At 59.1% G+C, this 25,470-nt stretch overlaps 3 protein-coding genes across 14 annotated transcripts in view; 1 reads left to right on the forward strand and 2 right to left on the reverse strand.

Moving 5' to 3' along the window:
* Positions 1 to 1,381: 1,381 nt before the first annotated feature.
* PRR19 (proline rich 19) lies at positions 1,382 to 5,065 on the reverse strand. Of its 4 annotated transcripts, none has more exons than XM_039850013.1 (3): positions 4,600 to 5,065; positions 2,020 to 2,635; positions 1,382 to 1,933 (listed from the first exon to the last, which is right to left on the reverse strand). In XM_039850013.1, exons 2-3 carry the CDS (start codon positions 2,627 to 2,629, stop codon positions 1,461 to 1,463), a joined length of 1,083 nt encoding a protein of 360 aa, XP_039705947.1. In that variant the 5' UTR covers positions 2,630 to 2,635; positions 4,600 to 5,065; the 3' UTR covers positions 1,382 to 1,460. The 4 variants fall into 4 exon arrangements, with proteins under 4 accessions (XP_039705947.1, XP_039705945.1, XP_039705946.1 ...); XM_039850011.1 differs by having other exon boundaries at positions 4,553 to 5,065; XM_039850012.1 differs by having other exon boundaries at positions 4,480 to 5,065.
* A 235-nt stretch (positions 5,066 to 5,300) lies between these two features.
* On the forward strand, positions 5,301 to 7,836 carry PAFAH1B3 (platelet activating factor acetylhydrolase 1b catalytic subunit 3). Of its 3 annotated transcripts, none has more exons than XM_039850015.1 (6): positions 5,301 to 5,366; positions 5,661 to 5,751; positions 5,934 to 6,023; positions 6,685 to 6,801; positions 6,887 to 7,009; positions 7,505 to 7,836. In XM_039850015.1, the coding sequence occupies exons 2-6, from the start codon at positions 5,677 to 5,679 to the stop codon at positions 7,790 to 7,792; spliced, it is 693 nt and encodes a 230-aa protein (XP_039705949.1). In that variant the 5' UTR covers positions 5,301 to 5,366; positions 5,661 to 5,676; the 3' UTR covers positions 7,793 to 7,836. The 3 variants fall into 3 exon arrangements, with proteins under 3 accessions (XP_039705949.1, XP_039705950.1, XP_039705948.1); XM_039850016.1 differs by having other exon boundaries at positions 5,355 to 5,497; XM_039850014.1 differs by lacking the exon at positions 5,301 to 5,366 and adding an exon at positions 5,373 to 5,553.
* A 905-nt stretch (positions 7,837 to 8,741) lies between these two features.
* The window catches only part of CIC (capicua transcriptional repressor), a 26,303-nt gene continuing 9,574 nt past the window's right edge, over positions 8,742 to 25,470 (reverse strand). Inside the window, exons 1-20 of one of the 7 annotated variants that reach the window (XM_039850009.1) lie at positions 19,498 to 19,801; positions 17,406 to 17,555; positions 17,088 to 17,322; positions 16,878 to 17,007; positions 16,600 to 16,782; positions 16,353 to 16,518; positions 15,343 to 15,545; positions 15,022 to 15,247; positions 14,520 to 14,623; positions 13,039 to 14,269; positions 12,758 to 12,945; positions 12,286 to 12,407; positions 12,021 to 12,187; positions 11,627 to 11,920; positions 11,205 to 11,530; positions 10,718 to 10,971; positions 10,465 to 10,616; positions 10,255 to 10,386; positions 9,827 to 9,958; positions 8,742 to 9,730 (exon numbers count right to left, since the gene is read on the reverse strand). In XM_039850009.1, coding sequence (XP_039705943.1) covers positions 9,363 to 9,730; positions 9,827 to 9,958; positions 10,255 to 10,386; positions 10,465 to 10,616; positions 10,718 to 10,971; positions 11,205 to 11,530; positions 11,627 to 11,920; positions 12,021 to 12,187; positions 12,286 to 12,407; positions 12,758 to 12,945; positions 13,039 to 14,269; positions 14,520 to 14,623; positions 15,022 to 15,247; positions 15,343 to 15,545; positions 16,353 to 16,518; positions 16,600 to 16,782; positions 16,878 to 17,007; positions 17,088 to 17,322; positions 17,406 to 17,555; positions 19,498 to 19,564 — 4,830 coding nt within the window. In that variant the 5' untranslated portion in view covers positions 19,565 to 19,801 and the 3' untranslated portion in view covers positions 8,742 to 9,362. Of the gene's footprint in view, positions 9,731 to 9,826; positions 9,959 to 10,254; positions 10,387 to 10,464; positions 10,620 to 10,717; positions 10,972 to 11,204; positions 11,531 to 11,626; positions 11,921 to 12,020; positions 12,188 to 12,285; positions 12,408 to 12,757; positions 12,946 to 13,038; positions 14,270 to 14,519; positions 14,624 to 15,021; positions 15,248 to 15,342; positions 15,546 to 16,352; positions 16,519 to 16,599; positions 16,783 to 16,877; positions 17,008 to 17,087; positions 17,323 to 17,405; positions 17,556 to 19,497; positions 19,802 to 25,470 lie in introns of those variants that run through there. The other 6 variants (XM_039850008.1, XM_039850007.1, XM_039850004.1 and 3 more) reach the window with 6 other exon arrangements.

A 25,470-nucleotide genomic window follows, 5' to 3' on the forward strand; every position in this document is an offset into this window, starting at 1 on the left:
GTCCACTCGAGGTGCCAGCGTTCCAGACCCCTTGCACTGTTAAGTGCCCACAGAGAAGGCAAACCTCTCGTTCTGGGTCACACAACACAGAGGTAGCAGAGCCCTCAACCACTATCCCTGCCTGCCCCTGTCATGTCACTGCTTACCAGATTGTGCAACTGGGTTGCTGTGAGACAGAGGTTGTAAGAAGCCCATTAGCAGACTCTGAAGTGAGCCTGGGTTCAGACTGCAGTGTTGCCCCTTTCTTTCTCATAAGATCTAAGCCAAGTCACAGCCCTGTGATGTCTCAGTTCAGTCCCCTCCAAGCTGGTACCAACCTTAGTTTCCCAGTGGCAGTGGGAAAACCCTGGAAAAGCTTCACACCGTAGCATCCAAGCCCCTCAGTTTGATTATCCTGACCAGATTCCAACACATTTCTCACTTCATCCCTCCTTCTCCACTGCAGAATTTGCTGCTCCTCAAAATACTATTTTTAAAAACTTTCTAAGCCAAGTAGGAAACTTAAGTGTGTGAAACTCAAGGGAGAGTGTGAGTCCCACAAAAAGGGGGCCTCTGCTACTCGGCTTGAGCCAGTCGTTGCCAAGAGGGATAATAGGTGGGGTGCCAGATCATTTTCCTTTTTTTTTGTTTTCAGAAGCCAGAAACGCGATTCCTTTTTTTTTTTTTTAACGAACTGTCTGATTTGCAACATTAGAGAATTGATTCAAAAATTTAAAATATATCATAGTCCAAAGATAAAAGTCTGTGGGCCAGATTCAGGCCTCATCTGCCATTCCTGCCCAGATACTGCACACACATTGTTCCTGTGTTCAGCAGACCGGGAGCCCTTCAAGGGCAGGGCCAAGATGTGACTCTTAAGTCTCAGCATGGTCTACAGAGATGGCAGAATGAAAATGGCCCCACATCCCCTATTCGCCCTTCTCCAGGGCTTGCACATGCTTTTCACCTTAAATGTTCTTTTCCTCCTCTACTAGCAAATTTCTACCAGTCTTGAGAATATACAAGGGTCCGTGTCAGCTCCTTTATTAAGACCTCTCTCCTCCCTCAGGCAAAGTCATCACTCGCTCCTAGCCCTTGCACCTCTCTCTCCCAGATGCAACCACTGGAGCTGGGACTGTCTGTACCTACCACTGGACTGGGACTGGGAATATCCTGGGGACAGAGCTCACCTCACTCACTCGGGGACTCTAGCACCACCAGAGCTCAGACTCTGGCACAAAGTTGGCCTCAGTGGGTGGATGTGTTGGGTTGGGTGGAGCCCCAGGTTTTTCCAGCCTGCTGGCCTCTTACGCCCTAGGAAGGTGACAAATGACAGTGGCTTCCCCTCCGTTTGGGACACAGAACTCAGAGCTGCTCTCCTGAATCAGACGCTCACTGAAAATCGAGATGACCATGAAGAAGGTACTTTATTGAGGTGATTGGGAGTGCGGGATTCCTGCCCCCAGCCTAGCATTAGCCCCTCAGTACAGTCTCATGGGTGGAAAGGACCAGGCCTCTGGGCTGCTCTGGGCTACCACCCAGGAGAGGCTGGGCTGAGGGGTGGGGGGTTTGGGGCTCCAGTCCAGGGCAGAGGTTCGGGGAAACAAGGGTGATGGCGGCTGAGGCAGGGGCTGTTGTGTGCCAACCCCCCAGGGCCGGGGAGGGGGTGGTGTGGCTACCAGCCAGATGCTTTTCAACAGGTCAAAGGCTGTTGGGGGGCCCCAGGCCGCTCCAGATGGTGAAGGTAACGAGGGTAATAAGGGCGGCCAGGGGCCTTTTGGTGGTGCCAGGCCCTCTCTGTGTGTAGTGGGAGTGCTGGAGGTATGAGGCATGGCAAAGGTGAATTCCTCTGTCTCCTGTTGCCTCCTCTGCCTCCCCTCTCCTGGGGCCTGCTCAGGGATGTTGATCCAGGAGGGTGTCATCCTTCGTTTCTCAGGGCCCCCAGGCTTGGTTCCTGGCACAGAGAAAAGAAGCATGGGGGACAGTTGAGCTAAGACAGACAAGGGAAAAGGGAGCACAGGGGTCAGAAGGTGGGCTCACCTGACAAGGGTGGCTGGAGCACCAGAGTAAGGTCCGGCACACAGCCATGGCAGGCCTGTAAGTTACCCACGATGGCATCCCTGGCCTCTTGCACTAGATTCCTCCTTGGGAAGGCCTGTGGCAGAATCAGTTGGCACTGCAGCTCCCCCAGCAGCTGCCCCAAGTCAGGGAGCTTGGGGGTACTAGATGGGCCTGGGCCTGAGCCTCCAGGCACCTGGTTCTCCTTGCCCCTCGGCGGTGGAGTTGGTTCTTGGGCCCTCTCTGGGCTTGGAGAACGCTTGGTGGAGAATATGGGGGTGCCTGGATCCAGGGATCCACTGCTAAGCAGCCGTCCCACATCCAAAGACTTAACCTCGTGGTTGAAGAGACCCCGGTGCTTCCGGCTCAGCCGGCCCTGGGCTATGACCATGAATTTGGGGGCATTAGGGGCCAGAGGATCCCGGACGGCTAAAGGTGTGTTCCGACTGGCCACAGGAGGGTCCTGATGGGCCAATGGCCGGCGGCTGCCCACCAGGGCCTCATTACGCTCCCGCCTGGTCTTCCGACGGCGGACCCGACCAGGTTTCTCAGACCTCTGGAAAGGCTGGGGGGCTGGCCCCCGGGGGTCCATTGTGTCCTGGAAGATATAGTTAGGGTGGTTGGTCATCAGCACGCAGGTAAGTCAGGGACTTAAAAGTGAGTAGTGAGAAGAAGAGGTGGTTTGGAGTGAAGTGGGAGTACTATTTAGAGTGACAAGATGAGAAAAAGTGAGTGTGAGGAGAGGGATTGTTAAAGGCTTGGTCAGACAAGAAGTCATAGACAAGAAGTAAAATCGGGGGAGTCATGCTGAGTGGAAAATTTGTCAGGCACTACAGGAAGAGTTCCAGGGAACAGGGAAGTGAGGAAATAGCTAAAAGATGAAGGATAGGGAAGGAATCATGAAACTGGAGGGATCTGGTAAACCAAAAAGGGATTTTAGACATAAGAGAAATTCTAGGGTGGAGAAGGTACCAAGGAAAAAGTGGACAAAGATGGTCGAGAAAAAAAAGGCAGGAGAGAGACAGCAGAAAAGTTAGAGAAAGCCTGGAGGACACAGAAAGGGTGACAGAAGAGCTATCACGGACTGGGGCCTGGTCACGCGGGTTGGGGGAGTTGGGTTGGAGAAGAGGCAAGGGCGAAGCAGCTGAGGTAGGTAAGGGGAGCACGGTTGATGGGGGAAGGATGGGGAAAGAGCACCTCACCTCCTCTTGCCTCAACGAACCCCGCCCCCTGCCTACCCCACGTGGCTGTGGGGCTCAATGGCTTCTTTTCGGCCGTGACCCCAGTTCACTCTGCCTGGCGCTCTTCCGGGCCGCCTCATGCCGAGCCTCCTGCGCATGCGCGTGCCCCTCGCACGCCCTTTGGCTTCCCTGCGCCTTAGAGGCTCGAGGCTCAGGGGCACGTGCCAGGGGCGCCAGTGCCGGTTATAGCCACGCCCCTCCCGGCCTCGCTTTAGGAATCTCGTTTGTCTTTAGGCACCTCCCAGCCACCAATTGGCTGTGAGGTCCAGTAGGCACGCCCCCTTCCTAAATGCTGATTGGCTTAGACATCTATAGGCGGACTTTCTGTCTAGAGCGCGAGAGGAGGCAGGACGCAAAGGGGAGAAAGGGCCATGGTAGACCCCAGCCAATCCTCAGTGGTCACAGACTTCATCCCTAGAGAATCAGTATAGTGTCATTCAGAGCTAGCCTCTGGAACTAGACTACCTAGGTTCAAACGCCCAGTCCGGCACATTTGAGCTGTGTGACCGTGGAGAATTGTGTAACTGCTCAGAGCCTCAGTATCCTAATCTGTAAAATGCGGTTCGTAATAGTACCTCCAACCGGTTGCTGGAAGTATGAAATGAGCCAACATCTAACATAAAACAGTGTTTAATGAATGAATGCTTTGACGCTTTCCTTCTCACTAAGCTTTGCTTCAGCAACTGCCTCTCTTCTCCAACTTATCTACGCTTGTCCCCTCAGTCTTTAAAAGCAGGCTGTCAGGGTATTTCCCATGCCCAAGTAAGCTGTATTACCTGTGTAACATTGCTTGCCTAACTTGAATGATCTTTCAAAGCCTAACTCAGATATTGCTCCTTCTAGGACACCCTTTGCTGTCAGAGTCGTCTCTGACTCCTCCCCAGAGGCTCCCCAGTTCTTCCCTTAGTCACTACCTTGATCCTGCCCTTAGTTCTGTGTCTGGATCTGTCTCCTCCAACACACTGGGACAAGGCCAGGATCTGGCCCATTAATTTAATATTCATTCAGCAAGTACTTGTGAGCAGCCACGGTGCTTGGTACTATGAGTCAGGCCCTGTTCCAGGCAAGTGGACCGAGGCAAAACAAACAATAAATAAGAGTCATCTATCTCAGTATTAACCTACCTAGAAGGAATGAATAGACAGTAAGGTCCCATCTGGGAATATGGTCAGATTTAAGGGGGTGTGGGACATCCCTGTACCTTGTTCTGGAGGACAGGTAGATCTGGGAAGACTTGAGGTCTATTAATTTTGGGGGATGGGGGTGGGGTCGACCATAGGTAGCCTTTGTTGTGGATGTAGGTTTCAGAGCCCAGACACACCCAGCTGGAGTTGCTGGTCGGCAGTGGGTTTAGGGAGGGGAGCAGAGGCCACAGATCTGCAAGATGAGCCGCTGCGGGAGGTTTGCCAGGCTGGACCTGGGCCTTGCAGCGTCTCTAATTTCGGTCCTCTTTCTGCATCTTTTTCTACCCTCCTTGCATGGCCTGTGATGTCTGAAATGCAAAGATCTGTAGTTTAGAATTAATGCCACAAAACTGGTGTTTTTGAGCAGGGGAGGCCCACGAGCAGAAAGGCTCAGTAAAATCCTGGCGCTGCCTTAGAAGTGTCTCTTAACAACTGAGCCTCTCATTTTCACATTTTCTCATCTTCCTTTTCCCTCCCCCACATCCGTAGAAAATGGGAGCGCCCCTCCTAGCCAGGTGCGTACGAGCCACCCCTTCAAGAAATCCAAGAATGGACTCATCCACTCACTCCCTCCCCCACCACGTGAATGGGACACACACACACACACACACGAACACACACACACCCTCCCCCCGCCCCCCACATTTCCAGCTCTAAACCACGTGAATGGGACACACACACACACACACACACACGCCCTCCCCCCCCGCCCCCGCACATTTCTAGCCCTAAAGCAAAGGGTTTCTTTTCCCGAGGCAGAGCCCTAGATTTTCCCCGCCCACTGCTGGCCTTTTAGGTAATTTGCTCCTCCCCGTGACGCCAGTGGGGTGGTTTCTCCCTCCTCGCCGCACCCCCCGCCACGGGTGCTGGATGGTCTCGCCTCCCCCATCTCCAGGTGCCGGGGGTGAGCTAGCTGCCGCGGCCGAGGCTGGAGAGTGGGAAGCGCCTGGTCAAGAAGCGCCGGACGAGCTCACTGCGCGGCCGCCGTGGGGGAAGCAAGGGTTCCTGATCCACCTCCTCCCCTCCTAAGTGAAGGTTTCCGCCCCTGGAGAGGAGGCCGCGCCCAGGATCCGCCATCGTCCACCGCTGGAGTGCGGGCATCCGGACTGTCCATTGTTGCTTGGAGGGATAGGGGTGGGCGTGGTGGAACCACCACCTCCGGGAACTCCCGGACCGACCTCCCTCGCTCATCCTGCAGGAGCTGCGGCGCCAAGATGAGCGGAGAGAACCCAGCCAGTAAGCCCACGCCCGTGCAGGACGTGCAGGGCGATGGGCGCTGGATGTCCCTGGTGAGCGACCCCGCCCGCGACGCTCAGGAGTCGGAGGTGGAGATGGGGGGCTCAGGAGTTAACCTGATTCGCGGGGCTCTACCTGACTGGGAAACTGAGGGCAGTTGGGGTGATGCTAAGGAAGGGAGGGGTTGGGCCCAGGAGTGCTGCTGCCATTGACACCCCCTTGTTTGTCCCCTAAGCACCATCGGTTCGTGGCCGACAGCAAAGATAAAGAACCCGAAGTCGTCTTCATCGGGGATTCCTTGGTCCAGCTAATGCATCAGTGCGAGGTGAGGCCCGTCCCCCTCCTCCGGCCCTACCCAGGCCTGTGCCTTCGCTGACACACCTGGACCAGACCGCAGGCCAGGCGGAATATGGGGTACTCGAAACAGCCTGAGGTAGCGCCCAGCACCCAGAATCTGTGTCAGGTACAACATTCTCCTGAGAAGGAAGTGTGTGTCTTGACTTTGTCAGGCTGGGCTTGTGTATAGAGAGACCTAAAATGAGGCTTTCCTGCAAGATTGCCTAAGCTGAGACTCTTGTTTGCTTAATGGATTTCCACAAAGCTATAGTCCTTTCTCCCAAGTGAAGGCCGACTGTAATAGCTCTTCACAAAGGGGGCTCTATTATAATATCTTTCCACTAAGCGAGGTTAAACGGTAATGGCTTTCCTCAAAGTGAGATTCAGCTTTTGGTTCAATGCATGGCTCAAGCACAATGGGTTTCCATAAAGTGAGTCTTTCTTGTACAGGGTTCTGTGAATGGGAGATTACAATAGGTTTGCATAAAGTGAGGTTTAACCATACCGGGCTTTGCTCAAGGTGCGATTTAACCAGACTGCTTCCATGAAGTGAGGCTCTTCCATAACGACATTTGGTTATTAACATTTGGACCTAGGGTGGTGGTCCATGCCGACAATGCCCCTGTTCCCACACCACCTCTTGACTACAGATCTGGCGGGAGCTTTTCTCTCCTCTGCACGCACTTAACTTTGGCATTGGCAGTGATGGCACACAGCACGTGCTATGGCGCCTGGAGAATGGGGAGCTGGAACACATCCGTCCCAAGGTGAGCAGGGCTTGAGTGGGCGGCTAAAGCCTCCTTAGCCCGCCCCCTCACCACTGCTTCATACCTCTCTTTCCACCATCCACAGATTGTGGTGGTCTGGGTGGGTACCAACAACCACGGTCACACAGCAGAGCAGGTGGCCGGCGGCATCAAGGCCATTGTGCAACTGGTGAACCAGCGGCAGCCCCAGGCCCGGGTCGTGGTGCTGGTGAGCATGGAAGGGCGGGGAAGAATGGCACTCGTCTAGGACCCCCTCAGGTGTAGCCACCCACACAGCTGACACGGTTCTGGGCAGCTTGGTACAGAGCAGTGGCTTTCAGGCAAAATTTCACAATGAAGTTTCCTAACACCTAAGGAAATACTGGAGATTCTGGGAGTCTTAAAACTCAAAACACTTAGTCAAAAGTTGTCAGGCATTCCCAGGGTGAATCCAGGCTCTGTAACTTTTAGCTGGGAAATTTCCTTCTCTGAGAGATTGACCCCTTGCCATTACGTCAACATTTTTATGTGTAATGCTTAAAAAAAGGCTGGCACCCGGAAGGCTGTTGCTGAATGGGGGTCTCAGGACATCAGGAACTACCCTTCCAATCCCGAGTTTCCCATTCCAGACTTCGTGGTGGGGGTTGGATAAGTTTGGCACAGAGGTGCTAATAGAACCCAGATGTTGGTAGGATATCTCACAACTTCTGATGCCCCTCCTCAGGGTCTGCTTCCGAGGGGCCAGCACCCTAACCCACTTCGTGAGAAAAACCGACGGGTGAACGAGCTGGTACGGGCGGCATTGGCTGGCCATCCACGGGCCCACTTCCTGGATGCTGACCCTGGCTTTGTGCACTCAGATGGTACCATAAGCCACCATGACATGTATGATTACCTGCACCTGAGCCGCCTGGGCTACACACCTGTCTGCCGGGTCCTACACTCCCTGCTTCTGCGCCTGCTGGCCCAAGACCAGGGTCAGAGTGTCCCTCTGCCAGAGCCCTCACCCTAGGCATCCTCCTTTCAGCAACATTAAATTCTTTCCTCAGTCTCCCATCTTGTTTCCTGCTTTATAGTCATGCCCATCTGGGTACCTCAACCTCAGCCGAGGTCTCTGTGACCCTGCAGCTCTGCAGGGTGTTGTTTCTGCCCAAGGCAGGCATCACTGATCAAGAGGCGCTCTGGTTCTTGCAGTCAGGTGGATTTCAGCTCTCACAGCAGTGCTCCACGGAGGCACTACCAATTAGTATCACTAGGTGAAACCAGTTTGCCAACACTACCCTATAGGATTAGGACCAAGCAAGAGTTTTGGGAAGTGATCCAATAGTCAAAGCCCACCAAAAGCAGTCCTCCAATCCTTGCACGTGCTGTTCCCCTAGCTGGAACTTCTGTGCTTTAGTTGTAGCTTAGATGCCACTTCCCGTGGAAGCTTCTTGACCTTCCCACCCCAAGCAATCATCCCTCCACACAGGGTATGAGCACTTAATCTCCCAGAGCACGGTCCTAGGCTGAGAGGGGTATAACCCGGAAGCTCCTGGCCTGGCTGCAGTGTTAGCTCAGGCCACATGGGGGCAGCAGAGATCACTCTGAGGACAGCCAGTAGTTGAGACTGGCTCAGTGCCACCTCTGGGCTCAGACCTCAGGCCCACCTGAACTTGCAAGGTGAACTGTTGCAGCATCCCATCTAGGGCTTCCCCCAGCCCATGTGTTGTTAAGATGGCTGAGAAAGAGGCGGAGTAGCTTGTCAGGACTCCCTGAGCACCCGGCCTGGAGAGGGGCTGCCTGGCCCACAGTGAGCCAGGGACCTTGGCCCAGCGGTCCCTCTGATGTTGGCAGGGGGTGGTCCTGGCGTTGCTCCCACCCTCACTGGGGGAAAAGTTGTATATAGCTTCATGGCCATCTGGGGACAGGACTGGTACAGCCAATACCCTTTCTCCCTTCAGAGGGAGCAGCCACACAGGTGTGTTAAACAGCTTTAATCTCGGTCATTCCGGCTTCTCGGCACAGTAAGAAATATTGCACATGATCAACATGTTTTGTTCTGGGGATGGGGACAAGGGTAGGGGGAATCACCTTCTTAGAAAGTACAACCCGAGTTGGGAGGGCAGAGGGGTGGGGAGAGAACCCTCCCCATGCCTGTGGCAAAGTGCAGGAGCCCCCACCCCCAAACTAACCTGAGTCCAGCCCCTCTGGGGAAAAAAGGGGTGCATGAACTCCCCCTACTCCACAGGCACCTCCCTGTGGCCCAAAGCCCTCACTACTCTCCGCTCGCAGCCCTCACACGAGCCATTTTGCATAAAGTACAAGTGAACAGGTCTGAAGGTAACACACTTCAGGTTATGTACAGGGGCTCAGTGGAGGGAGACTGTGCCCCTGCTTCCCCTCAGCTGCCCCCCATCACAGGGAGGGAGCTGTGGGGGAACGGGGATAGACCAGAGGAGCAGGCCTCATTCCGCCCCAAACTGGAAAGGACGAAATGGCTTTATTGGGGAGGAGGTAACCATCCTGCCCCCCCATTCCTGCCACCTACATATGTCCATGTCCTGAGGGGGTGCTGTGGGTCCTGGGATCTCAGGGGCCCCTCACCTGCCTGTGGCAGCTGTGGAGGGACCAGCGGGTGGGGGAGAGGGCTGGGGGGGCTCCTCCCAGCCAAGCTGTCCAGGCCCCGGCTCTGGGGGGGAGGCAATGGCCGGGGCAGCTGGGGCACAGTGCCAGGTCCAGTCCAGGTGAGGGGCAGTCAGGGAGCCCCCAGCAGGGCTGGGAGTGGGGACAGGAGCAGCAGCGCCAGTGGGGGGCGGTCCGGGGAGGGGGGCCTCGGCTCCGGGGGGCTGCTCCGTGGGAGTGGCTGCCTGCATAATCTTCTGGCGCACCTCACGGATCTTCAACTGCAGACAGACCTTGGAGGGGAAGATGTCTGCGTAGCGGGCCTGGAAGGCTGCCGTAGCCTGGGCTGGGGACAGAAGGACGGTGGCGGGTGTGGAGGGCAGGGTGAGATGAGCAGACAGATCCTCTCCAAGTGCCCGCCAAGACAAGAAGACATGCTCACCTGATGGGAAAAAACCATGGTCCTGGAAGAGCTGCATGACCAGGGCCCGGCGCTGGTCCAGGGTACGCCGCAGCGACGAGTATGGCACCTTCTCGTATTCCAGCTCCCCGAGCACATCCTCAGCTTCTGTACCTGCAACAGTGCAGGGAGCAAGGTCAAGGCTACTACAGAAGCATGGCCGCCCCACACCACCCGAGAGTTCACCAGACTTCACCAAATTGTTTCATAGCGGAGTTCTGAAAAGGGACCCGCCCAAGGTCGTGCGGCAGTTTAGGGGTCTGTTGGGCTCTGGAAACCATCCTTGACCTGCTGTCTTTCCTCTCAGCGACACCCACCTCGCCTCTTCCATTTCTAACCTTGTTCTCAAGGCCCCACCCCTTCTGCAGGCCCTGGGTCCCCCACAGCTCCATCTGCCAAGGTGCCGGCACCTGTGCGGTCGAAGGTGAAGATGTCCCCTTCACACTTGGCACTCTTTGGGGTGTTCGGCTCCGAGCTGCAGCTGGAGCGCCTCCTCATCTTGCGCTTGGGCGAGGTGGGGTCCTCAGGGGCCGAGTCCAGATCTGGGCAAACATACGCAGACTCAGAGAAGGCGGGCCCAGTCTGTCCCCTGCCTACCCCGGGGTCCCAAGTTCCTCTACCAGTGGAGTTCTTCCTCTTCTTGCGGTAAGAACCCAGGATGGCCCGCGGCGAGGTGGCCAGAGACTGCAAGGTGGGCGAGGGCAGCACCTCCTCAGGCCGAAACTCGGGCAGCTCAGCAAAGCGCTCTTCGAAGTCCACCTCGGACAGGACCCTGCTGGAGAGCGAGCAGGGTCACCTCCCCCGCCCGGCCCACAGCCACGCCCTCCCTCGCCACCCTCACATGCTCCACCACAGCCCCCAGCCCCTGCTCACTTGTCCACCGAGTCAAAGGTCTTCTTCAGGGGTGGGGGCCGTACTTTCACCTTCTTGCCAGTACCAGCTGCTTCCTTGCGCTCAGGGGTGTCCCCGGCTGCCCTGCCACCACTGCCCTCACTGCTGCCGCTGCTGCTACCAGGGGCTGGGGCTGGAGCCGGGGCTGGGCTGGGAGGGGTGGGAGGCTCCCCGCGGCTCTCCAGTCCCAGCCCAGGGACACGCCAGTCTGAAGATGAGCTGGGGAATTTGCTGGCCTGGGGTGGAGACGGCAGGAAGATGGAGAGCACCGGGTTCAGATTCATGGGGGCAAAACCCAGCAACACAAAGAAATGGATGCTGACCGCCCGAGACACAGAGCCTTGGAGAAAGCCCAGTCACACAGTCAAGCAGGAAGGACACAGTTCAGACAGGCGTGCAAGGAAAAGGACAGGAAGGCAGTAGGCCGAGGGGCAGAGCCCGGCAGCGCCCAGGCATGCCGAGCACTCACCACGGTCTCAGGGGCCTTGGTGCTGGTCCTCTCCTCAGCAGGTGGGGGTGGCGGGGAGCTGCTCCGGGCAGTGGGAGGCCAGGTCTCTGGGGGAGGCGGAGGGGCTGGCGTGGTAGACTGCCCCTCAAGCTCGGACTCAGGGGCAGCGGGCTCACGGGTTGAGCCAGGCTCCAAAGGCTGCCGGGGTGCAGAGCCAGGCCGCCCGGGGGCGCCTGCCTCAAAGGAGCCCACAGGAATGCTGGCGATGGCTGCTTTCACTTTCTGGGGAGCCTTGGGGGTGGGCCGCTGGGCCTTGGGGGCCACTAAGCTGTAGGTCATGGAGCCTGCTGGTGGAGAGAAGAGCATTGACTAAGCCAGGCCTGATGCGAGCCCATCCCCTGGGTCTCCCAGCTCATCCCGCCCTGGGTCGGCCCAATACCCACCTGTGGCACTAGGGAAAGGGCTGGTAGGGGTGGGGGTGGCAGTGGCAGTAGCAGGGGCCGGTGGGCCTTTGGGCAGGATTGTAGCAGCAGGAGGGGTGGTGCTGGTGGCCACAGTGTAGACCAGGCCTGGGGGGGCCTGGGATGGCTGGGCCAGGGGTGCTGAGGTGGGTGCGGGGCTGCCAGGGTAAAACGCCGTGATGACAGGAGCTCCGGGGGCTGCGCAGGTGGGAGGCAGCTGGGGGCTGGGCACAGGTGACACGCCCACCTGGCCAGGAGCCAGCAGCGGGGCCTGGCCTATGGAGAAGGAAACAGAGAGGCAGAGGCCTGACTTAGCGACTGGGTTGCCTCGGCCCCACCCTGGGTCCCCAGCACTGCCTGCCAGGCCGCCGCTCACCTGAGAGCAGGGGCTGCACAAAGGCAGGGCCACTGGGCCCCAGCGAGGTGAAGCCTAAGGCTACCGAGCTCGTCGGCCCGTATGAGGTGACTGTTCCAGCCTGGCTGGATGCAGAGCTGGTACCTAGGGGCAGCGCGTGCCCACCTGCTGACTGCACATAGGTGATTCTGCCACAGGGAGAGGAAAAGGGGAAGAGTGAGGTGAGCTGGCCCCATCTACCCCCTCTCCCGGGCTAGCCTCCAGGCGAAGGCTCGAGTGCCATTACCTGGTAGAGGAGGGCAGCAGGACCTTCTGAGGCTGCGAGGTGGGTCCAGGGAGCGTGGCTGGGCTGAGGGGCGGCACCAGACCACTGGGCGTGCTCACTGGCACCGGAGTCAGCTGGATGATCTGTGGGCAAGAGTACCCACAGTTGCAGTGAGTGGGAGACCCAGAGCAAGGGAAGACCAAGGCCTTGGAGGGTGGGTCTCAGCAAAGATAGAAGCCACAGAACTCGGGATCAGAACGAATGAAAAGACGACCACAAGAAAACAGGGACCCAGAGTAAAGACAACATGCAGACACTAAGGCCAGACTCGAGGTGCACACGTCCTGAGAGAAAAGATAGCGAAGCAGCCCCATGACAGACGGTAAGGGAGAAGAAAGACCAAAGGACAGACAGACAGAAACGGCAGGATGTGGACACCAATACCCAAGAGAGGAACGGAAAACAGGCGGGGCCACAGCCAGGGTGCCCTTACCTTGCTGGGTGGCTGGGCGCCGTTTTGCACAGGTACTGAGAAGGGCGGGCTCACCAAAGGTAGTGGCTGGCCAGCCCCGCCACCCCGAACTGACATGCTAGGGGTGGCCAAGGGCACTAGTACCTTCCCAGGTAGCAGCTGGGCTGAACCACCTGGGGGCGGGGCCTGCACAGGAGAAACCGACTGGGCTGCAAAAGGCAAGAAGCGAGAGAAGGAAAGATTACAAAAGCACCGAACAGACCTGTGGCCCTTCTCCTTGTGCTGCCCAGCCTGGGCCTCACCTTTGGGGGGCGGGACAGAGGGTACGGACTGCAGGATGGGGATGCCAGGAGTGGGTGCAGTGGCAGCCAGGACTTTGCCGTTGGTGGAGGTACCCGGCGGGAGAGTGAAACGGATGCTGGTGGTGGGTGCAGGGCCAGGAGCTGCCGCCTTGGTCCCAGGGGCTGGTGCTGGGGCAGGCGCCACTTGAAGCTGCTGGGGCAGCGTGGGCAGGATGTACTGCACTTGGGTGATTCCCCCAGCCTTGCCCAGGGCACCTGGCTGTAGAATACCCAGGGGCACTGGCCCATTGGGACCACTCCCAGCACCTGCTCCTGAGCCCGCAGTGGCCCCATTGCCAGGGGGCCCCTGGGCAATGAACTGGACAGCAGGGGGCGCAGGGGCCCCATAGCCCGGGGTGCCCACCAGCAGGTTGGTGACAGTGGCAGGCGCCTTCCCCACAGTGCCTAGTAGGGGCCCAGCCACCAGATGTGGGGCTGGTGAGGTGGCTGCTGCCGACTTCTTGTCTGAATACACTAAGCTGACACCCAGCGGGGAGCCCCCAGGTGCCCGGGACCCTGTGACCGCCTCAGTCCTGGCACCTGCTGTATCATTTGGAGACGCTTCCGCCCGGCCAGAGGTAGGGAAGGGCTTGGAGGCGATGGGCACAGGAGTGCTGCTGACAGGCCGCACCACACTGGTGACCAGGGTAGCGGCTGGGCGGGACAGGGGGGCTGCTGGGGCCCCATAGGCCAGCGATGGGGCTGGAGCTGAGGGCAGGCGGGCTCCGCTGGCCTCCCGTTCCTCCTTGTTTGGTGACAGGACCAGTGTCTGCAAGACACTGCCTCCCCCAGTGGGAGGAGCCGCAATAACTGAGGGGCCTGGAGGCTCCAGGCCACCCCCGCTTTCAGGTCTCTTGCGCCGGAAAGTGGCAGGATCCGTCGAGAGGAAGCGGGTGGTCTTGGAAGGTGTCACTGGGCCCCCTGCCCCTGGGGGTGGGGGCCGTAGTGGAGCTGCTGTGCTGCTTTGACCTGACTCCTGGGCCTTGAAGGTTCCTGAACCCAACGAGAAGGAGGTGGCCGCTGAGGTTGAGGAGGTGGCAGGCGAGGATGAGGAGGAGGATGGCGTGGGCCCGTAGCCTTTACTGAAGCCTGGAGGTGGATCCGGGGGTCCTGGGGGCTCAGGGTCCAGAGACGGACGGCAGTGGGTAAAGGAGGAACGGATCACAGGCGAGAATACCTTCCGGCCAAAGCTCTGGATGGAAAGAGACACAACCATGTCAGTGAGCCTGGATATCCACACCCCTCTTGTCCCTGTGTCCCATACAGGCAGCCAGGCCAGCCAAAGGCCTCGATTCATCCAGGCTGTGACACAACTTCCCACGGGGCAAGGAGTTTGCCCCCTCCGGGTCTTGCTCTCCTGCCGCAGCAGCACACGCAGCGGCAGACGTTCCTCCCCTCCAGAACTGAGCGGGACTGGACAGCGCCAAATCCAAAGCTCTCACCTTGCTGCCCTCTGGGTCCTCCCCAGAGCTATCTCCGCTCTCACTGTCGGTTACCCGCTCCTTGCACTTGAGGTCAATGTCAGTGGTGGCAAAGCCATCATCAGCTGAGGGAGCAGAGGGGAACAGCGTAGGCGAAGGGACAGTCTGGAGCCTGGGCTCTGGCCTCAGCTCTGCCCCAAGCTGACAGTGAGTTTCGTCTAGAAGGCTGTTCCTTGGCCCAGGGGGCGCCCTCCTGCCCGAGCATGCGGGTAACAGAACCTAACACTGTGCCCAACGGCCTGGCCATGCTTGTATCCTCCTGATTTCCCATCTGACTGGGGGCCTCCCGAAGACAGGATTGGGCTTCCTAAAAGTAAGGCCTGAACTGAACGTGCCCGCGACAATAAACAAATGTGGAAGGAAAAAAAACAGGTGCCCGAGGGCCTGGATCCAATTTCTGCCCACCTTCCAAACCTCAGCCTCCTGGCCCCTGGACAGGATTCTGGGCCCTCTAATTGCTCACCAATGACATCATCATCCCCTTCCTCCTCACAGATGACCATGCGTTCCTCGTCACTTGTCATGTCTTCACTGGCTGCACGCTGAGAACGTGAGGCTCGGGTGGGCAGCAGTGGAGGCCGCCCACTGACCGCCAGGGCACCTCCCTCCCCAGGGGCTGTGAAGGGGCCTGGAGCCCCGTACTGGGTGGAGGACTTTGGGCCAGAGTATGATGCAGGACCAGACACCATCTGCAGGGTAGGTGTGGGGAGAGTTCAGCTGGGGCTGTCACCTTGGGATGCTCTACCTGCCCCTCTCCTCCGCCCCCATGGCCTGCACCCCAGACCTGAGTGAGTTCATGTAGTGCCTGGCTGTCTACGTCTCCGCCATCCAGGCTGTGGACACCACTGTGGGAAAAGGCTCGGGGGCGAGCTGAGCCAGGTCCCCCAACTGTGTGCAGACGTTCTGCCCCACAGGAGCCGCTCCCTGGAGCCTTGGGGTCCGAACTCAAAAGTGTCTGGGCTGTGACAGACAAGAGCTCCGAAGACACTGGAGAGTAGAGGGAGAAGTGCTCCAGTCAGGAAACCTCGTGTGAGCACCTGGACTGGCCGAGCCACCCACAGATACTCCTAGGTGCCAGGCAAAAGTATGATGGAACTCCGGGGTCCCCCACCAGCCCAGCATGTCCTTCTCACTGGTTCCTCCCCTCTGGGGCTGCAAGGGGCAAGCCCACGGCTCCCCAGGAGGCGGCCCACCTGAGAGTAAGAAAGCCTGGAGACAGCATTGTGTGGCGCTGACCAGCTAATCAGCACTGACCTGCCTGAGCCTCAGTTCCTACACTGCATCCCCACCCTCAGAGTCGTGGGCCCAGACCCACAGGATCGCTCCACAAAAGCGCCTCGGCACAGTGCCAGGCACACCTGACATCCTCAGTCAGTAGCACCACCAATGAGGGGCCTCCATCTGCAGTCTCAGGAGCCAGCCAAACTAGACTTTAACTACTGGATCTGTCAGTTTCTAGTTTTCTGTGACTTTAACCAAGTGGTTCTGCCTCTCAGCACCTCGGTTTACTCATCTGGAAAATGAGATATGGCTTTCAGTCCTAGAGATTATACTCTCCTTGGTGTCTGGTATGTAGTAAAAGCTTGATAAGTGGCAGATGATAATGAGATTGATGTTTGCTTATCTGTCTAGACCTCCCTGGATCCTTCACACGAGACAAATGCTGGTTCCTTTGTAAGGATCCTCAAATAAAAGTGACAAGGCAGAGAGAAGCTTCTGGGGCAGGGGTGAGCAAGCAAGGGGGTAGCCAGCAACTCTCAGGGAGGGAGAGGGCAGGAGAGCCAAGCAGCTAACCTCCAGCGGCAGCTGCAGTGCCTGTCTCTGACATGCTCCGCTCCCGCGTCTCCTTGTGCCCTCCTGCCAGCCCCAGGCTTGTGGGCTTGGCTTCTGAGCTGGACTTCTTCCGGTCCTTGTTGCACCACTTCCAGTCTGGGTGGGCCTTAAAGTGGGCCTCTTTGACCTGACACAGAGGGCAGGGAGCCCCTTCACTCACCCACCCAATGGAGGATGCGAGGGAGGAGCCAAGAGGAGGAAGGGTTACCTGGAAGGCCAAGTCGTGGTACTTCTGCTTCTCCTTGGGCCCCAGGGCATACCACCACTCGCCCAGGATCTTGCTGACAGTCCGGTTGTCCTGGTTGGGGTGACGCTGGTGGACCAGGGCCCGATGCCGCTTGCTGAAGATCATGAAGGCATTCATAGGCCGCCGAATATGGTCCTTCTCCCGCTATTGCAGACACAGGCCCGAGGCGAATGGTTAGGATTGGGGAGACAAACTTGAGAGGCCACAGGGTGAGCTGGGGACAGGAGGGAATAAGGCACCTTGTTGGGGCTCCGTCCATCTTTCTCAGAAGATGAGTCTCGTTCCTTGGGCAGGGCACTGAGGGACTGGGTTCGGCGTTTCCCAGGTGGCAGAGGTAACTGGATCTCAGGAGACATGATAGAGAGGAAGCTGTGGTGGGAGCGACAGAGACATTAAAGGCCATGACTCTGGCCATCCCGCCCCCCAGTCCCAAACCTCAGGATACTCACGCATCGTCATGGTCACTCTCTGTCTCGCTGTCCAGCCGGGGCTCTCCTGGAGGGCCAGGGGCCTCTTCCTCAGTGGTGGGAGGGGGGCCCTTTCCAGGTTCCAACACCCCCAAAGTATGGGGGGGTCCAGGCACTGGGCTCTCAGGGCATGTGGCTCCAGGGGGCCGCCCAGGGTCAGCATTCCCTGTCCCGCCTGGTGGCTGCTCGTGAGCAATAGCCGCTGACTCAGCAGGTTCTGGGGTCAGAGAGGCAGATCAGAGGACTCCTGGGCCACCTTGACCCCATCCCCATGTCTTCCCGCAGCCCCCCACCCCTCACCTTTACTCTGGTTGGAGGCCACTGGGTGGCTGGCAGGTTGCTGGGCCTCACTTGGCTGCACGGAGGGGTCGGGCTGGCTGGGGGCCAAGAAGGGGACTAAAGAGTGCCAGGGGAACACGGCCACTGAGCGAGGTTCCACATTCGTCCACACTGTGGGAAGGAGCCAGCTAAGCCGTGCAGCAGGAGAGTTTGGCCTTGACCCCCAACCCAAGCTGTTTTTCACCCTGGATGAGGTGGCTTCACCCCTCCTTTACACCTCCTTCCCCTAACCCTAGTCTCTTGGGCTCTTGCATGCAACATCACTCAGGAAAAGCTCCTCCCTGAAAGGTTTCTAGGTTTATGAAAAACAGAAGCGTGGAAAGGAAAGAGTCCTCACACCCCACTCCCTCCCCCACCTCCACCAGCCCTGCCACCAGGGACCAGGCCAGAGGAACGACTGGCTTCTGTCACAAACCAGGCCATGCTCAATTGCCATCCAACACTCCCAAGGCCCCAAGACCTGAGCAAGCCTGGAGACCCTCCCCCAGCCATGTCATGTTCCCAGCACCCATGTTGCCATCTGACACAGCCCCTCCCCTCAGCCTCACACTCCCCTTCTCTTTCCTGAGGCTTACGGCTCAATCACCCCTCCATTCCGCCCTCCATTACCCACAGGGCATGGGGTCTCGGGTCTTCTTCCCTGCCTCCCTTCCCCTACTACTGCAGGCTCCAGAGAGCCAGGCCTGCCCTTCCCAGACTGAGCACATAATCTTCAGCATCTCTTCCCTTATCCACAAAGAGAATCTACTGTCCATAAAGAGGCCTTCTAGCTTCCCTCCTCTAAAACCCTGAGTATAACTTTAGGGCTTGGTCCAGCCTCCAAGCCCAGAAAGAGAGAAGGGTACAGTAAACTCAGAAAAAAAGGCACAGACAATGGAGCAGACAGAAGAAATGTTACAAGTCTCTGCCCAATGAAGGCAAAAGTGCCAGGTGTTTCCTTGAACATATGCACAGGAAGACACTTCCCTCACCAGGATAGGTCCCAGAGGTCCCACCTTCGGCTCCAGGAGCTAGGTGGCTGGCTGGAGCCCTGGGGCGGGCCAAGGCTAGGAGTGGGCTTCCCTCTAACTGCGGCTTCCTAGGGGAAGTGGAACCAGCGGAGGCCCCTGCTAGGGGAAAACGATGAAGGGAGGAGGGAAACGCCCTAGCCCTGGTCTCCATCATTCCAGGCCTCCCCTGAGCCAGACCACTCTGACCTGGGGTCACCTCTCATGCCCTCAGAAGCCTGGACCAGGGAAGCCCTCTGTGAGGCACTAACCTAAAGACCTGATTCTGCAAAGACCTGACCAAAAAAAAAAAAAAGGTAGACATCAAGGCACCGGAAAGGAATAAGGCGGCCAGCACTGGAGGGGACTCAAGACACTATGACAACACTGTCCCCTACCCCTAGGGCCCTGGGGGACACAAAAGCCTGTAGATCCTCCAATTCCATAACAGTCCCAGGAATATGGACCTGCCCCTCTCTTCACAAAGATCATTCTCACCAGAGCCTCATCATCATCTGCTGGGTGGGGAAAAAAGGGCCGAGCAGACAATGGGAGAACAGTCCTTTGGTCCTGCCCCTACTGAAATCCTCCCCAGTGCACCACCCTCCAGGATCTTGAGTCTCTCCTCTCCCTCTCTCTCCACAAACACCTCAGCCCAATACTGTTCTAAGCAAGCAGTGCATCACTCACTTCCCGCTACTCAACGGCAACCCTTCCCTCTGTGTAGTCCACACCTAGGGCAAGTAGGTCTCAGGCCGCTCAGATTCTAATCCATGCCCACAAGCCAATTACTCTACACTCACCTCCAATAACAAGAGACCTGTGTCACCCCCTCACCTAAACACCAGGCTGCCCCAACTACTCCTCGCTCCCATCACTCACTACACTCCCACCTGCTATCACTAACCACTTGACCTGCTGTCACTAGGCACTACGGTACTCTAACTTTCCCGTCACCCATTTACTCTGTCTCTACCCATCTCCTACTATAACCCCATCACCGTTACTCCGCACTTAGCTCCCTGACACCTTGACCCCTGCAGTCCCAGGGCCCAGGCACTACTGACCGAACATGCCGAGGCCACGGGAGGCCGCGCCGGACGCGGGCACCAGGGGCCTGTGGGCTGAGTACATGGTCTGGCGCGGGGGTGCCCGGCCGGGGCTCGAACCTCCTCAGCGGCCGCTGCCGCTCTGCCCGCCGCCGGCTCCTCGGCCGCCGCCGCTTGGGCCCGGGGGGAGCTGGAGGCCGTCGCCGCATGCCCCCCCCACCGCCCCCCTCGGCCTCCCCACGCGGGGGTCTCTGCCGGGAGCGCCTGCGCACAGCGCCGCCTGCCTCCCGCCGCCCGGGGGGCGGGGGAGGTCAGAGCGCGCCGGCCCCGCCCCGCCCCCCGGCGCGCGCGGGGGCCGTCACGGGGCGCGCGGCACAGAGGCCATCGGCGCCGCCCCCTCCCTCTCCCTCCTCCCGCGCCAAGCCTGGCGGGCGGGGCAGGCGGGGCGGGGCGCGCGTGCGCGGGGGCGGCCCCCTCCCTTCCCCGCTCCCTGGCTCGCTCGCTCGCTCCCTCCCTCCCTCGCAGCTCCGGCGGGTAACGGCTCTGGCCCCGCGCGCCCCGGCTGCCGGCACCGCCGCCTGGCCTTTCTGAGCCCCAGACCCGCGGCTCTCAGCGCCGGGTCGACCGCCAGCCCCGAGCGGACAGACGGACCAGCGTGCGTGCGTCCGTGCGCTCCGAGCGAGCCCCGCGCCGAACCACCGCTGCCTCCCCGCCCCGCCACTACTACGCGCTCCCCTCCCCCCGCCGCGCTTCCCCCCGCCCTTTCCCCGCTTCCCCCGCGGCCTTCCGCGCAAGCCCGGCCCCCCGCGCGCGAGCCCATTGGCTACCGCCGCCGCGCGCGGGTCAGGCCCCGCCGCGCCCGCCCCCATTGGCCGCCCCGGGGGAACGTCAGTCATATGCAAATGAGGGCAGGGCGGGGCGGCCTCCGGTTGGCCCTAAGCCGGCCGGGGGCGGGACCGCGGGAGGAGGGAGGCAAGGCGAGCGCACTGCAGTAAAGGCACCGAGCCAGGGGGGCGGTTGGGGCGCCGCGCTGCGGAGGCACGGGGTTGTGTGTGGTGCTGTTTGTGTGTCCAGTCCGCGCGAGGAACACAGTTACGCGCGGTGCTGCCCACCTGAATGCGCACGGCCCAGCAGGGCAGACGAACTGCGCGTACGGCTGGGGGAGCCACCCGAGTCCTCACCAACTCCCATACCAGCACGCAGCATATGCGCGCCATGCCTGCCACACACACACACACACACACCCCTCACAGACTTTCCTGCCACACCCATTATTTCATACACACCCCACTGTCACATGTACCCTTGGTCTTACACTGTCACACTAAGCCACAAACCTTGAACACCTGCTCACATATATGTACTACCTCCCACACGATCCATCACTCCATCACCCATCCATCACCCACCATGAACCATTTCATACATGTTTCCCCAATGTATAGCCTCATCACACATTAACTGACCCTCATGAATCATCCTACAAACACACATCAAACAGGCAGAATGATCTCGCACACCTCATCGCAGCCCATCACACACCCCACATCCCTCCCACACAACCACGACATGCTCTTCGATTTCTCACATGGCCTTCCTGGCACTCCCATCCCCAGCACAGGCTAATTCTCACAGACACCATCATGGTGACCCCGTATATAAACTTATCCTGGTAAGCACTAGCTATCTCAGTACCCTGGTCCATCAGGTATAGAGTGTCATAGCCATTCAGCTACCCTGCCTGACACTCAGTAGCCACCCAGGACCCTCTAAATCACAATGTAAGGCAAGGGGCCACAGAACACCACTGTGGGCTGGCCCCACCACCCTAGGCTTGGAGCCACCCCTTCCAGGAAAGGACCAAAAAGAAGAAAGGAAACTTAACATTGAAGCTGCTATGTGCTAGAAGCTCATACATATTGTTCAATGAATGAATCCTCACAGCCACGAGGAAGGTACACTTTATGATGCCCATTGTTCAGATGAGAGAATGAGGCTCAGAGAAATTAAATGAATTGTGCAAGATCATACAGCCAGAACATAACAGCCCAGTGCTCCAACTCAAGTGCTCTTCCCACTACTGAAAATTTAACCTCAAGGTGGACACAGGCAGAGACTCCCAAAGAGAGTTCTAGGAATATGGTTAGACAATGATAGAGAGAGACTGGCGAACTACAGAAAGATCAAATGGCACACACAGAGACACAGGCAGGGGTGTAGGGCCCACCAGATAGAAATGCAGAACACTTAAATCACTCAAAGGGGTCCCTGGGGCCACACCCAATAGAGACAGAGGCCTGGGGTCACACCTGGGCAAAAAAAGGTGGTATGGGCTCAGAAGGACGAAGACTGGGCTCCTACACAGGGAGGTCAGCGACAGGAGCAGACAAACCCTTTTCCCAGCCTGCTCCATCTACTGCCAGAGCTGAAGATATGAAGAGGGGACAAAAACCAGGTAACCTAGGCCCAGAGGGGAAGGGGAGAGGTCTATAGCCTTTTGACCTCCAGAGACTGCAGGGCCAGACACTTGGCTGTGAGCCTGGAGGGGCCACCAGAGGGACTATTAAGTGACTGCCCTCTCCTCTGTAAGCAGCCCCAGACTCAGACCCTCCATTACCTCACTGCCCCAGGGACTGCAATGTGAGGCAGAAATCAAGGCTGAAATCAATGTGGCCGCTATCTCCCCACCACTGCCCCCTCCTCTTCCCACCGGTGAGTCACCTATTGGCAAGTTAACCCCTTCCCCACTGCAATGCAGCCCAGGGACGGAACTCGGAGGAACCCTGCCCCCTGCTCACCCACATCTGTTGAGTGAGAAAAAGAGCTAGGCCTGGCACAACGGAAAGTGGGCCCCACACATCTGGGAGGGTTGCACATCTGGTAGGAGACACAGTACCCACATAGGAGGGATGGGAAGAGGCCCCTTACAGGGTAGGGTGCAGCCAAGTGGGGGCCCAGCCTGGCAGGGAGGGGCCGGAATCCGGGCGGGAAGGGCCCCCCTGCCCTGGGCACTGGGCCAGCCCTATACTTAGCTTCCATTGTTCAGAGTGGAGGAACCCTGGTTAGGGGTGATTAGGAGTGGAGAAGAGGGAGCAGGTCCTACATGCACAGCTCCATCCCTTCAGTCATCCCCAACCCTAACTGGGGCCTCCTTAGTTGAAAAATACTGAGGAGGTTCCCCAAACCAGGGCCCTCGCCCCATGTGAGAGGAGGTGCAGAGCCATCCTTCACTCAAGGCAGGTATTGAGCAGAACTATGGTGTAGGCATCCCGGTACCACTCTATAACCAACTCCACAAAAGGCCTGGCCCTAAACAGTACTCAGAGCACCACCCCACCACAGCCTGGGGACAGGGAGCCCAGACAGAGACACCGACTGCCACCCAGGGCAGCACAGGCCGAGGCCTGCCCAGAGGTCTGGGGCGTACAGCCAGAGATGCTGACAGACTGAGGGACAGACAGGCAGACACGCTCTGAACTCACGGCCCGTTTATTGAGCCTGAGAGGGACCCCGCCCTCGCTGCCCGAGGCTCCCCACCCTGCCCTGGACCCCACCTCGGCTCACCACCCGGGTGTCCCCAGATCCCCTCACCCGCTCCCTACATACACACCCACCCACCCACTCCGGGCGGCGTCGGCGACGGCCAGGGTTGCCTGGGGAACGAGCCCGGGATTGGGCTGGTGAGGATAGGGAGGGATGGGGGCCTAAAAATAGCGCCGGGGTGAGTCAGTGAGTGGGGCTAGGGTAGGCAGGGGGACCAGGAGGGAAAGAGACAGGAGAGAGGTGTGGGGAGGGTCCCTAGGATTGGGGAGATGGGGCGGGATAGGACTGGGGGGCGGTGGGGGCGGATGGGGTTTGGGGATGCGAAGGGACGGGGGCGGGGTAGTGTATAGGCGCCGGGGCTGGGAGGGCTGGTCGGCGAGGGCTGAGGGAGGCGCCACGGCCCTGGCGGAGGAGGGGGCGCCGCCCTGCGTTCTCCTCCCCTCCCCGAGCTCACGAGATTTTCCACTCGCCGCCTGGCCCCCAGCCAGCCCCCGGCGGGCCCCACAAAGCCGCTTTGTGCTGGGAGGGCGGGCGGGCGCCCGGCTGGGCTGACACCCACGCGGGCCGCGGCGGAGCGCGGGCCAGCTGGCACCCGAGCTGTCTGCGGGGGGGGGCCCCCCGAGCCAGCCCGAGGGCCTGGCGGCGCAGGGGTTAATGGCACAGGGCAGGGGGAGCAGGTCTCGGCCAATCGGCCTCGACGGGCGTGACGGCGGCCAATAGGAAGGGCCGAGGACCCATGCTGGGGGCCTACCCCCTAGGGCGCGGGAACCTGCGCCCCTAGGTGCCGGCGGGGGCTGGGCGCGGCCCTTATCGGATGCCCGTCCGGATCTACAAAGTCTCCTGTGCACCGTTTCCCCACTGCTTCGCAAGCAGGCTCAGAGGAGGGTAGGATCTTGCAGTCAGGGGCTCGCACGGTCGGAAGTTGAACCTGGGTCTGCCTGGCTTCACGATCAGCTTTTCGGCCGAAATTGGGAGACCGGGGTTCCCTGGCCCTGGTCTCCGTGGGGAACAGTAACAGGGGACGGGGTGCGGGCGGAGGAGGCGGCGCGGCGGGCTATGGTCCAGCCGCCTGCGGTGCAGCCGCTGCCGCCGGTGGTAATGGGAGCCAGACGCCGTCGCCGCCGCTAATGCGCCTCCCTCCCGGCCACTAATGGAGCCATTAATGCCGGGGCGCCGGGGGCTCCGGGCCGCCCTCCCCCGCGCAAAGCGCATGCGCGCGCCAGCCGCTCTACTATCCCCCGCCGCCAGGAGGCAGTCTGACCCCTCGGCAGCACCTGATGCCGAGGGCTCTTCCACGAAGTCTCCGAGACTCACGCCTGCTACTTCACAAACGCCTCTCCCCTCAAGTCATTTTCTTCTTCCCAGCCTAGGCCTCCTTCCACTCCAGTACAGTCTCCCAGGATCTTTGGCACTGACATCCAGCATTTTCTCTCCCCTGCTCTAAACCCTTGACTCTTCAAGGTTTGGCATTTAACCCTGGCCAGGCTAGACCTGTCCTTGGCACCCTTCTGCCATGCGTAGGCTCTAGTGTGGCTTCAGCCTCAATTAGCCACTCACAGGTCATGCACTTTCACCCTCCTGGCCCTTGCTCCCGAAGCTGCCTCAGCCTAGATCACTCTCCCCTTCTTTCACTACCTTGAAACCCACTCATTCCTCCTGCTTCAGCTCAAATGTCCCCTCTAATGAGAAGCTTTCCTGAACCTCACTCATCACCCTTCATTGAGCCAGAGTTGTATCTGTCCTCTGGCTTCCCCAGACTCTGTTCCTCCCTCTGTCATCCCTGTGCCTGCAGCCACATTTGCCTCCCCCACCGGCTTACCCCAGGACTGTTCAGCCTGGGCCTGGTGGAGGGATGAGGGACCCTGGTGGTAGAAATGTGGTCCACTGTTTGAGACAAAATGGAAATTCTAGTGGGCAGAATCTGGATTTGGGGAGTCAGGAGACCCTTGGCCCCTCTTTGGGCCTCAGGTTCACCACCTGCCCAAGCATAGTTGGTGGGCACTGCCCGCGCTTATTGGGGTAGACCACATGTGGGGCTCAGTTAAATGGAGCTGGCACCAAATGTGTCTCCTGAAAGGCGCTGGGGTGGGATGTAGGGTGATCAGGGTCGTGCCCTCTAGCAGGTGGGTGGGCACAGGAGCTGCTTTCCTACTGCTCCCTCACAGCCGGATCTCCCGGCTTGGCCTGCACAGCCCCCGCCTTCCTGCCTGTCTTAGGAACAGGTGTTTGGATGTAGATTGGTCTGCAGATGGCTCCTGACACCTCTCAGCAGGCTTCAGGGATAGTAGTGGGCAGTTAATTTGTCAAGGAGCAAACAGGGGCTCCAAGGCCTGAACAACCTCCCTATACTCCCAAGAAGGGAGGAGGGCCCTGGTGCTTAGCACTGACCACTGACTTCAAAGAACAGTGCACCTGACATGTACAGAGTGGGGGTGGGGGGCTAGTGGG

This window comes from Pteropus medius, unplaced genomic scaffold (genome assembly GCF_902729225.1).
Source record: "Pteropus medius unplaced genomic scaffold, Ma_sr-lr_union100, whole genome shotgun sequence".
In the NCBI taxonomy this organism is placed as follows: Eukaryota; Metazoa; Chordata; class Mammalia; order Chiroptera; family Pteropodidae; genus Pteropus; species Pteropus medius.